General features: G+C 57.4%; 1 protein-coding gene across 1 annotated transcript; it reads left to right on the top strand.

Annotated features, from left to right (window-relative positions):
* Positions 1-8249: 8249 nt before the first annotated feature.
* CACNG5 (calcium channel, voltage-dependent, gamma subunit 5) lies at positions 8250-12594 on the top strand. The gene is made up of 5 exons (XM_005858687.2): positions 8250-8738; positions 9248-9334; positions 10202-10342; positions 12042-12187; positions 12291-12594. Exons 1-5 carry the CDS (start codon positions 8543-8545, stop codon positions 12546-12548), a joined length of 828 nt encoding a protein of 275 aa, XP_005858749.1. The 5' UTR covers positions 8250-8542; the 3' UTR covers positions 12549-12594.
* The last annotated feature ends 6 nt before the right edge of the window (positions 12595-12600 follow it).

Raw genomic sequence — 12600 nt, 5'->3', positions numbered from 1 at the left:
GCGTTAGAGATTCTTGGTACCACCGCTAGGAAAAGGGGGGGAGGGGGGGGTGAAACGTAGGTACTGCATTAGACACGTCCAGTTTCAGCAGCAGAGTGAGCTCAGCTAATGCACACTCATTCAACCACCAGCACTTAAGGAGGTTTTAAAATCCACAGCTGACTCTTAAGAAAGACTGAAGCAAGTCTTTCCTCAAACCCAGAGCCTTGAGCAGGTGAACTGCCACCAAGGCGGACCAGGAGGTACTGGACCCAGATATGGCCATAGTAGCTCAAGCGTGAAATGGTAATGGCCGCCCAGGGACAGGAGGATGTGGCCTTGGGCCCTGGCAAGGCCAGAAGTCACCACTGAGACGTCTCTTGGAACAGGAGGCTAGAAACCCACCTAAGAGTGGGATGGCTGGGTTTGCGTGGGTTTGTTTAACTTTACAAGAAACAGCAAACGGCCTTCTAAAGCAGCCGTGTCATTTTGCGTTGCCTCCAGCAATGTATGAGAGCTCCAGTTGCTCCAAGTCTTTGTCAACACTTACTATTGTCAGTCTCTTTCCTTTTAGCCATTCTGGTATGTGTGTAACGGTATCTTGTTGTGGTTCTGATATAACTTGGATGATGAAACTAAACAGGACAGTGGAAAACTTTATAGGTCAATCTCACTCATGAATATAAACACAAATGTCATCAATAGAATGTTAAACTGACATTTGTATTTATATTCATGAATGAGATTGACCTATAATTTATATATAACTAGAGGCCCAGTGCACAAAATTCATGCACAGACAGGGTCCCTAGGCCTGACCGGTGATCAGGTCGATCGGGGCCTTCTGGCTGCCAGCTGGAGCCTTCCTTCCCCGATGCCGGCTGCTGGCTGAGGCCCTCCTTTGTTCTGCGCTGCCCCCTGGTGGTCAGCGCACGTCATAGCAAGCAATCAAACTACCGGTCTCCTGGTCAAACTCCCGAGGGGACACTTTGCATATTAGCCTTTTATATAGAGAGATACTATATATCACAACAAAAGCAACATTCATCCCAGTAATGCCAGAGTGGTTTAACACTAGAAAACCTGATACTGGATAACTGCTGGGAGACAGTTACCCAGGCTGGTTTTACAACAGAGGTGCAGCCCAGCTGGTGTGGCTCCGTGGTTGAGCATCGACCTGCAGGAGGTCACGGTCTGATTCCCGGTTGCTCCTGGACCCACAGCCTCCTGGCCAGCTCTCTGTCTGACCCAGGGCTCGGGGCTCAGAGGGGCAGGGATTCGGGGGTGGAGAGAGGGGAGGCCTGGGCGTGTGTTGTGGACCATTAGAGCCCTGAGTTATGGCAGGATATGCTGGAGGCGGGAACGGGCAGGCAGGAGGTATTTATAGAGGCACATCCGCCGCTTTGTAACCTGGCCAGGCCCCATCGATCGGCTCCCCAGAGTCATGTATCAGCGATTCTCTGGAGGGAGTGCTCTCTGCAGGGCTCCCAGCTGGCCTGGAGCGCCTCCCAGGCGGCACCTCCAAAGCTAGGCCCATGTCCCTCCCCAGGCTCCCCATCCCTTCTCCCGGAAGGAAGGCTGGGCAGCAACAGAAACGTCTCTCTTGAAACACAAGTACCAACTCCAAGCGTGGAGGAGGGGCTTGGACAGAACCAAGACCAGCTCGGAGTCCGGCGGGAGTCCGGCGGGAAGGCTCGGTTCCTCGCTCCTCCCTCCCAGGCCTCCTCCTCACGCGCTGTTTCATGTGAAAAGTACCTGGTGTGTCCATCCCCCTGAGTGATCCAAGGGCCAGGCAGACAAGGACACGTAGCCTTCAGCCTCTTCTCTCAAGCAAGAGGCTGCGGAGGTTGAGCAGAACTAGGTCAACGTTTTCCCTTCGACTGCCAGGAATCTCCGCTCTCCGGAAGCGAGTTTCCAGGTGATGAGCTCAGCACCCTGTCGGACCGACTGCCGCTTCTCAGGACGAGATGCACGAGGGACAGTTCTGCTCCGCAGGGAAAGGGGCAGATTGCTGGGTTCCAGCCCAGCCCCCCCACTTTCTAGCTGGTGACCTTGGCCAAATGGTGGGGAACACCCCCCCACCGGTAAAGCGGAGATAATGACCACAGTTAAGATGACTGTGTGCATGCACTGTGCACCAGGCCGGAGCCCCTATTTTAAGCTGGTGACACGTGTTGGTTCGTTTAATCCTCACCCCCCTTGGAAGAAGGTACCAGTACCGTCCTCACTTTACTGACAGTGCCCACCACAGAGGGTTGTTTCGGGGATTAAGTGAATGAATGCGTGTAAATTGCTTGGAACCGTTTTTGGCACAGAGCCCTCCTGATCCAATAAACATCAACCGGCAGGAACCGGGGAGACAGAAGGACACGGAGAAGCCGCAGACCCCAATCAGGGTCCCAGGCAAGGACGGGCGGTGGGCCCGCTCTCCCCGCCGGCCTCTGTGGCCCGGATCTGATAGATGGCCCGTGTCACCACAATTAGATCAGGTCTGAACACTGTTCCTGCCCACGCATTTAGACACAGGGTAGGAAGTCGTTTTCCATCTCTCCCCGGCTCTCCTGGCCCCTGGAGCCGCGGGGGCACTGCTGGTCCAGGCTGGGCGGGCGCTGCGGGAGGCGGAGCGGGAGAGGCAGCTGCAGGGTAGGCTTCTAATTGCCTGCGATTAAGACTTCATGTCACTGAAGGCGGCACGGCGGTGTTTAAAGGGGACTGAGAGGAAGAAGGAAGTGTGCGGCTCTGCCTCTTCGAAAGTAAATGCTACAGAATAAAAATCCTTTTGTGTTGGGGTGGGACTGGGGGCGGCTGCTCTCACTGTGGGGCTGGTGTCAGGGGCCTGGCGGACATCTGCTGCTGCATGCCTCCGGCTGCGGGTGTCCCCGATGTGTGACTCAGGGGCAGAGGGGAGGGTGACCTGTACTATTCGTGGCTGATAGCAGGGGAGGGATCGGTGGGCTTCACAGGTCAGAAGGATAGAAGGCTCAAGGTACAGACACATTTGCTCAAACTCGCAGATGTATGGAATGGTCTCCTGGCTCCTTATTTAGTTATGTTTTACATCATGTATGCCCCTGATGGAGGATAATTTTCAACATCAAAATCCCACCTCCGCGTTGTGGAAGAGCGGAGGCAGAAGTTTTTGAATGTCGGTGAAATGGAAGCGAGGGCTGGTCTCCATCGATGCCCGGGAGGCAGGGGAAGCACAGAGCCTGGGCCGGATCCACTCCCTGCCGCTGGGAGCTGGGTGGCCACCATGTCTTCATCCTCGGGTTCCTCTGTGTAAAAGAGTAATCATAACGTGACTTGGCCGGGAGGGTATCAGAACGGGAATGTGGATGCTGGCCCGGCAGGCGTGGCTCAGTGGTTGAGCATCGACCTATGCACCCAGAGGTCATTGGTGTGATTCCCGGTCAGGGCACATGCCTGGGTTGCAAGCTCCATCCCCAGTGTGGGGCATGCAGGAGGCAACCGATCAATGATTCTCTCTCATCATTGATGTTTCTGTCTCTCTCTCCCTCTCCCTTCCTCTCTGAAATCAATAAAAATATTTCTTTTAAATCGTTTTAAAAAATGATTTTGTGGGTCAGGAATTTTGGGAGTGCTCAGCTAGGCAGTTCTTGCTGGGGTTTCTCACGCAGGTGCAATCACATGTTGCCTGGGGCTGCCGTCATCCGAAGGCTCAACTGGGCCGGAAGTCCAGGATGGCTCGATCCCATGGCCGGCAGCTGATTCTGGCTGTTGGCTGGTCGCCCAGCTGGGCTTTCAACCAGAGCACCTGTGCATGGCCTCCAAGCCGGTGTTCGCAACCAGAGGAACATTTCTGTTTATGACAGCTGGGGTGCTCCCAGCAGCCGGCGGACAGAGGCAGCAGTACTGCTGACATCCTGCACTCCCATGACACCCACACAACAAAGGACTGTCCAACCCCAGATGTCAGTGGGGCTGAGATTGAGAACCCTGCTCTAAGGCACGGCAATCTCAGGGAGGTCGGACTTCCTACATGGGGGCTGGGTTCCCCGTGAGGGAGCTCCGGAGAGAAGCATTCGGAAACCGCACCTCCTTTTATGACCCAGCCTCAGGAGTCGCGTGGCATCATTTCAGTGCACGCTGTTGGTCGAAGCGGCCCCAAACCTGCCTAGACTGAAGGGGAGGGGACGTGCGTGGACCCCACCTCTCAATGGGAGGAGTGTCAAGGAATCTGTGGTCCCTTTCTAGCCAACGAGAATGCAATGGCATTCAGCACGGTGGACAGCAGGCAGGGCCATACGACCACTGGGGGCTGACGGTCACCGGTCTTCCTGCTGGGAGCTGGCCAGGCTGATGCTGAGTCCCTAGACCAGCTCACAGGAGCAGGTTTCTCTGGGCCGGTAGGAAACTGAGGTCCGAGTTCTGCATTGTACTGTCCTTCCACCTTCTCCTTCTCTCTAATTAAACTACTGTCCCGTCCTGTAGCTGGCCTCCCCCTCACACCGGTACCCTCACCTGTCACTGAGCACCTAAGCACGTCACTGAAGTCCTTTCATTCCTGGCTTGGGCAGGGAAGTGTGCCGTTTGTGATTTAATTCTCCACAAGACATTTTCCCGTAATTGCTAGTCACGGATGATAATTAGCACCTGCTAATTCCTGATAATTAACAAGGTAATACGCGGAGGTAATGCACCCGGGTAATCATCGTAAAAGGCTCAAAGCTGCCATGTTTCCGCTTCTGGGCCCCACGCCCCAAAGGGTAACATCGCATTTCAGCAGCTCCCGCCCAGGGGTTAGCTGGGGCCCCGCTCCCGAGGGCAGCGAGTGGTGAATTGATGACTCTAGTCTTTGTGCTCCTCTCTGGGTATAGAAATAATACGTTTTCCTAGCAGCTTTGTCGAGCACAGGAAAGTGATAAAGAAAATCAAATATACTTAACCTTATTACCTGGACGCGTCCGCCGTCCACGCTTCGGTTTATCTCTTCCCAGCTTATGAGTTTTTCCCCAGTTGGATTCCTGCGAGACGTGGTTTTACATCCGGCTTTATTCATTTATTATTACATGTAACATAAACATCTATCCTGGTGGCAGCAGCTTATAAAAGAGTCTGCCTTCCCCGTCAGAAGATTCAAGTGAACCTGGTAGGGGGAGGGTGGGGTTCGTGGGGAAGGTAGCCACCGTGTAAAAGCAAAGACTTGGACCGACGCCTGGGGACGTGGGAACTAGAAATTCATCCCAGACCAGTCGGCGTCTCCCCGGGGACCCCCGTCCCTGCTCCCACCAACGGAAGACACGGGTGCACCGATGCGGTTACATCGGGAGAAAGTCAGGAAGGCAATGAACTAAGATGCGACGAACGGTGTTTTAAGAATGGGGCGGGCCGGTCATCGTCATCGGCTGCCTGACGATTTTCCACGCAGCCCCGGGGGGAAAGCATTGGACCAGCACCCAAACATGACCCGCTCACACTCTGTCCCCCCATGGGCCTGGCTGGGTGGCCTCCGGTCCTTCTTCCCTCTGCACCTGGACGTGCTTGTATGCGGTTTGGGAGAAATGTCAGTCTTCCCGCCCTGCAAGGTGGTTTTCGGAATCGGGAATGCTGAGTCAGAGCACCTCCAGGAGGCGCAGGAGAAGATCTGCCCGGGGACTGCCCAGAGGACGCCCAGTGGGATCAAGAAACAGCCCTTAGCTTTGGCTGGTGTTGCTCAGTGGTTAGAGTGTTGGCCTATGCACTGGAGGGTCTCAGGTTCGATTCCCGGTCAAGGGCACATACCTGGGTTCCGGGTTCACTCCCTGCCCCAGTGGGGGTGCCTGCGGGAGGCAACCAGTCTATGTGTCTCTCTCTCTCTCTCTATCTCTGTCTCTATCTCTCTCTCTTTCTCCGTTCCTCTCTCTCTCTCTCCTTCTCCCTCTCCCTCTCCTACTCTCTCTCTGAAAAGCAATGAAAAAAATACCCTCAGGTGAGGATTGACAAAACAAAAAGAAAGAAACAGCCCTTAGGTGACACGTGGCCATTTACAAAGACAGTCTTCCAAGGATTGCAATGGCATCACATACGTTTCTAGATCCCCTAATGACCCGCTCACTTCACCCCAGCACCTCTGGGACGGTGCATGTCTTCAGGAGGGAGACGGTGGAGCCAGAGCGTGGGCTTTGGGACTAGACCTCGGTTTCAGTCCACAGTCTGTCACCCACTGGGACTGTCCTGTAGGCTACTTACCATCTCTGAGCCTTGGTTTCCCGATCCACAAAATGGGCCTAACACTACCTACCTACGGGGCTGTTGTGAGGCCCTGATATTATTTATTTGTAAATATGATTTTGTAATAGAAGCATAATGACACATGTGCAATGAATCGGGTGGTTATTTTTCACTCAGGGCCGAGTTCCGTAAGTTTGCCACACACTCTGGAAGGACGCTCCCCTCTTCCCAAGCTCCCTCCAGGCTTCACGCTCGGCCGTTACAGAGCTCCGTGGGTCATCTCCGGCCGCTTCTTTTATTTCTTGCATTTGGAGATTCAGATCCAATCTCCTCTCCGCTTTCATCCCCCCCAAGCCTGCAAGACCCAAGGTTTTTGTTGTCTCGCTGCCAAGATTATCATTAAAATCGACATTCAGCTCCGGCCGGCGGCTAGCTGTCATATTTCAGAAGCCCTGATCTGGCCGCCTTACAGGAGCGCGAGCTTAGCAGTATCTGGCCATCGCTGCTTAATAACAGTCCTTACACCAGCATCGTGCCTGCGACTTTCCAAAGCCCTGGCATGGCTGCTGTGCCATTTCATCTCCCAGCAGCTTGGGGGCGGGGTGGGGGGGGGGCAGGTCTTGTCATTCTTCATGGGGGAGAGCCTCATTCCCAAGGTGGGTTCACAGAACGAGACGCCATTGTGTGGACAGATGCGCTTGGAAAACACTGGAACGAGTGCAGCTAAACGCACTTTCCGAGGCTTTAGCCTGTGAATGTGCAATGAGATCCTTCACGGCCTAGAGCAGCGCTTCCCACCTGAGCGTGGCTTCTGTCCCTTTCCCGCGGGCTCAGCCCGGACCCACCTGTGCCTCAGCCCTGAGTAGGACCCCTGGGTCACCACAGGTGTCCCCGTCTCCCGGCGCAGGTGCTGGGGCCTGACACTCACCGGAACATTAACATTAACGTCCTGTTTCAGCATTTCTGGCTGTGCAGTACTGCCAAGGGTTGACGCCTCGGCCATGTTGCAAGCATGGCCGCTTAGGCGAGGCGCGCCGAGTGCCAGGCCCCACCCTCTGCCTGTCCCTCCAGCTCCCCTGGGTGACCCTCTTCTGGGCTCATCACGTCCTGGCTTCCCTGCCACCGGTTGCTTGGCACGGTTCTCAGGCTTGAGCAGGTACACACTCACCTGGATCTTGTTACGACGTGGATTCCATTTACAAAGTTGGGGGAGCCTGAGCGGCCGCATTTCTAACAGGCTCCCCGGTGATGCTGCGGGCCCGTGGTTCACACTTCGAGTAGCAAAGGCCTTCGTTCTCTGCCCGGGCTGCATGTCAGGGTCACTGGGAGCACTCGGGAAGCCCAGCTGCACCAGGTGCTGGGAGGGGCGCCCAGGTGGAGATTGCTGGGCACTCCCTGGTGATTCTCCATCAGAGCCCTGCACTGGGCTGTGGGCTCCGTGGGGGAAAGGGGGGGCAGTCAGCATCCATCTGCCCTATTCCTCGGGTCTCCCAGCTCCGAGCCCAGTGCCTGGCCCTGGCAGGGATCTGAAGACGCGCTTGTGGCTCACCGTGAACAGACCCTTCGCGTCTCTCTGGCTGGTTCAGAGCTGGCTCCTGCCGATACTGTGTGCTGAGCAAGCAAGAGTCAGACAGCTCCTAACGCGGTGGGTGCAGGAGGCCCCTTGACCTTGGACTGTGGTGTGGCTCCTTTACTTCTGTTGACCTAGAACTACAACTGATCGCAGCCCAGGAGGAAGGCCCCTTCCCCAGAAGCCTGCTCTGCCCTCTGCCTGTTCCTGAGGCTGCGGCTGCTCCCCTTCCTGACGCCGCGGCTCTGCCAGGGTGCACGGGACCCTCCGAGTCCTCCACACAAGAAGTGCCCAGCAGAGCTCACCCTCACCTCTCCTCCTGCACCTGGGCTCTCGGGCAGATCCCCCATCGAGCTGCATGCTCACTGCTTTGTGGGTGCCTTGGTCCTTCTAGGCGGGACGTCTTCAAGGTCAAGGATAGCGTCATGTTCGGTCTTTTTATCTCCCATGTTGGGCACCATGGATTACTGGGTGAATGAATGAATGAATGAATGAATGGCGTTATCTAGCAGGGGGACTCCCACAGAGGACAAGGTGGCCCCTTGTAGCCTGGCAAGAAAGCTGTGAATTCCTGGCAGGGCGAGGAAGAGGGTGGCACCTCTGACCAGTGTCCTGGTGTCCAGAGAGCCGGCCGGCCTGGTGGTCTGGACTCACCAGTTAGCCAGGTGGGGTTCGCTTTAGTTACCTCCCACGGCCCCTCATCGTGGCCTCCTCGGAGCCCTGGCTGCTCCTGCCCGAGTGCCCAGCCTCTCTCCTGTCCCCAGAGCCTGCCCCCTGCTGGCGGGACCACGGCTGCAGGCGCCCACCTGACCGTCCGGGAAGATGAGCACCTGCGGGAGGAAGGCACTGACCCTGCTGAGCAGCGTCTTTGCCGTGTGCGGCCTGGGCCTCCTGGGCATCGCTGTCAGCACCGACTACTGGCTGTACCTGGAGGAGGGCGTGGTCCTGCCCCAGAACCAGAGCACGGAGATCAGGATGTCCCTGCACTCGGGCCTGTGGCGAGTCTGCTTCCTCGCAGGTAAGGGCACAGGGTGAGCCTGCCCAGGAGACCCCTGCCCCACCTTGGGGGGAGAGGCCCCGCTGGAAGGAGGCGGTTCCCCCGGACAATCCTCATGAACCCGGGCCGGGTCCCTGCGGCCACCAGGACCCACCCCAGACTGGAGCCTGGCGTGTAGTGTCCATTTGAGCAAGTCCTCTCGTCTCCTGGGACCTGGGCCCTCCCACGGGAAAGGTGACTGTGACCACGCCTCCCCCCGCTCCACCTCCAGGCTGAGGGCTGCTGGCCCTGCTCAGGGCTACAGGTGCCCTCCGTGCCTGAGCCAGGGCTTCACTGATCTCCATGCCCCACTGCACTGCCAGGCAGGACTGGTTACTGATGCCACCCTGCACACGAGGGAATGAAGGTTCGGGAGGCGACCGGGTCCCCTTGATTCAACGTCGCTGCATCCACCAGTTTCCAGGGTGGGCGATACTTCAAACCCACCTTCCAGAAGGACCCGGACAGGTAACCGATCCTTGTCTTCATAGGTGAGGAGCGCGGACGCTGCTTCACCATAGAGTACGTGATGCCCATGAACAGCCAGCTGACGTCCGAGTCCACGGTCAACGTTCTGAGTAGGTGCCTCAGACTCCATCCTGGGCCCTGGCCAGACAGGGCAGTGAGCAGGGCAGAGGGAAGGGACGGGTGACCACTCTTTTCTTTGGAGCTAACGTCCTCAGACTCAGCTGGTGGTGCCGGCCTGAGCTCCCCGGGACTTACTGTCGATTATTGATCCAGGGGTGGTGACGGGTTGGAAATGTCCCAGTCCTGTGACCCAGGCGAGTGAGAGGCCATCCATACCCAGCATCTTGGTCTGGTTGGGCTGCTAGAGCAAAACCCCACAGACCAAGGAGCGTATGAACATCAGAGATGTCTTTCTCTCGGGTCTGGAGACTAGGAGTCCACGATCAAGGCTCTAGCATGGCCCGTTCTGGTGGGGCCTCTTGCTGTCCTCATACGGCGGGAGGGAGGGGTGAGGGAGCTCTGCGGGGCCTCATTCTCTAAGGGCACTAATCCCCTTCGTGAGGGCTCCACCCTCGTGACCTAAGCACCTCCCAAAGGCCCCACCTCCTGATGCCATCACATAGGAATTTGGGAAACACAGTCATTCAGACCATAGTACTCAGGGAATTGAATCAAGCCCTCTGGCCCCCAACAAGACTGACTCTGGGCCTTGGCCTCCAGAGCTGGTTCTGACCCCTGGGGTGCATTTGCAGTACAATTCCCCTGGGTTAGCACAGACTCCACAGGCTAAGGGCTAAGGGACAAAGCCCTGGGAGGTCCCAGGCCACCGCAGGAGGGGGTGCAGGCCGGGGAGCGCCTGCAGGTGCAGCTCTGGGGACCTGACAGCTGGCAGACACTGCCAGGAAGCCTCGCCTGAGGAGGGTAGGCCCCGAGGAAGGCCCCTGGGGCTGACGGAGGCCTCTTGTCCCCTCCATCAGAAATGATTCGCTCGGCCACACCGTTCCCTCTGGTCAGTCTCTTCTTCATGTTCATTGGGTTTATCCTGAGCAACATCGGGCACATCCGTCCCCACAGGACCATCCTGGCCTTTGTCTCCGGCATCTTCTTCATCCTCTCGGGTAAGTGTGCTGTTTTCATGCACCGTGGGCTTCTGACTCCCCCAGAGCTCTGCTCCGGGAAGTCCATCCTTCCATCTGAGAAGCCATTCATTCCTCTGCCCGTCTGTCCATCCATCCAGCACATCGTTATCAGGCACCTGAAGAGAGCTCAGCCCGCCCTCTGCAGGGTGGTACTTCCCCCTCGTCCAGAGGCAGGGACCCGGGTGACGCTCTTTCCCTTTCTATGAACCTGGCGGTAGTCAAGGCTACCCCGTAGCTCTGAGGCACCTGGGATGTTTCAGCAGCGGCCTGAGGGATGGGAACCGGGCTGAGGGATGGGAACCGGGCTGAGGGATGGGAACCAGGCTGAGGGATGGGAACCAGGCTGAGGGATGAGAACCGGGCTGAGGGATGGGAACCAGGCTGAGGGAAGGGAACCGGGCTGAGGGATGGGAACCGGGCTGCGGGATGGGAACTGGGCTGAGGGATGGGAACCGGGCTGAGGGATGGGAACCAGGCTGAGGGATGGGAACCAGGCTGAGGGATGAGAACCGGGCTGCGGGATGGGAACCAGGCTGAGGGATGGGAACCAGGCTGAGGGATGAGAACCGGGCTGAGGGATGGGAACCAGGCTGAGGGAAGGGAACCGGGCTGAGGGATGGGAACCGGGCTGAGGGATTAGAACTGGGCTGAGGGATGGGAACCGGGCCACGGGAAGTTGTTTTGACGATAGCGATGGACAGGGTCCCCTGGGCCCCCAGTGATGCAAACACAAGTTAAGTGCCAAGGAAGTCTTGAATCATTGATTTTCCTTGAACAGTCATCCTTCAAGAGGCCCTAGTTTAATCACATAAATGGAATTAAACCTGAATAGCTCAAAACAGAGCAATTAGTTATGTCCTGATTCGATTACAGTCACTAACTGATGGGACCGGTGCCTGAGGCCGTCATTGGCACAACGGCACCGTGGGAGCTTGGGCCCCGCCGACTTAACGATGGCTAGAATCTGGACACACTCCCCTTGCCTCTCTGCCCAGCGATCTCAACAGGCCACACCCAGGGGTCAGGTGGGCTGGGCGGACCGTGAGCCACTTGGTCTCCTCAATGATGTTCCTCTGCCCTGGAGACAGGAACCGGAGGCTGCTGCCTCTATCAAGGGGCCTATCTTATTCCTCAGTTTAGCAAAAGCCACCTGCTGGCTCAGTGGTTCTCACCCATCCTTCACATGAGGTCACCGGGGAGCTGTGAAGACGCCCTCGCCCACAGGTGACTCAGAATGTCCGGGGGCGGGTCAGGCATCTACGTCTGACAGGTGATCCTAGCGGGCAGGTGGGGTGAGAACCCTCCGCCTTACCATGGGTCGGGAGGCGGCCGGCCAGGGCGCTTGTTTTCTTTCTTTCTTATTATTTGAATTTATTGGGGTAACATTGGTTCATGAAATTACACAGGTTTCAGGGGTGCGATTCCATAATCCATCATCTGTGTATTGTATTGTGTGTTCACCACCCAAAACTAACTCTCAAACAAAACAGGGCGGGAGCTGTCTTACTGCAGCTCTGGACAGGGTCTCGGGAGGAGAGCGCCTGCTCCCTCTGACCTCCAGAATGAGTGCATTGTCGCCACAAGGCCCGGGCTTTCGGGCTTTCGTCCTGAGCCCCAGGGGAGGCGGGTGCCCCATTCGCACCCCGTGGCCCTTCTCTGAACACCCGCCCTGCACCAGGCCTCTCTCTGGTGGTGGGCCTGGTGCTCTACATCTCCAGCATCAACGACGAGATGCTCAACAGGACCAAGGATGCGGACACCTACTTCAGCTACAAGTACGGCTGGTCCTTCGCCTTCGCTGCCATCTCCTTCCTCTTAACGGAGGTAACGCCCCCGCAGGCTGGGTGGGGAGCGGGGCACTGCCCGTGCAGGCCGGTGGGCGCCAGGCCCCCAGCGGTGAGCTCTCCTCTGCTCCCTCTCTCTGCAGAGCGCGGGCGTGATGTCCGTGTACCTGTTCATGAAGAGGTACACTGCCGAGGACATGTACAGGCCTCACCCCGGCTTCTACCGCCCGCGTCTGAGCAACTGCTCCGACTACTCGGGCCAGTTCCTGCACCCAGACGCCTGGGTCCGGGGCCGCAGCCCCTCCGACATCTCCAGCGACGCCTCGCTGCAGATGAACAGCAACTACCCAGCCTTGCTCAAGTGCCCCGACTACGACCAGATGTCGTCCTCGCCCTGCTGAGCCCACTGCCTACCCCCCTCCCCTGAACCCCCGCCCCCTGCACCCCCCCCCC

This window comes from Myotis brandtii, unplaced genomic scaffold (assembly GCF_000412655.1).
Source record: "Myotis brandtii unplaced genomic scaffold, ASM41265v1 scaffold120, whole genome shotgun sequence".
NCBI classification, from domain to species: Eukaryota; Metazoa; Chordata; class Mammalia; order Chiroptera; family Vespertilionidae; genus Myotis; species Myotis brandtii.
This window is presented reverse-complemented; position numbering and strand designations above follow the sequence as displayed.

Excerpts from the sequence above, each read along its gene's own strand:
- CACNG5 (XM_005858687.2), top strand. The coding sequence starts at position 8,543 with ATGAGCACCTGCGGGAGGAAGGCACTGACCCTGCTGAGCAGCGTCTTT. Across the intron at positions 10,343-12,041 it reads CATCTTCTTCATCCTCTCGG|GCCTCTCTCTGGTGGTGGGC; the intron begins GTAAGTGTGCTG and ends GCCCTGCACCAG. Across the intron at positions 12,188-12,290 it reads TCTCCTTCCTCTTAACGGAG|AGCGCGGGCGTGATGTCCGT; the intron begins GTAACGCCCCCG and ends CTCTCTCTGCAG.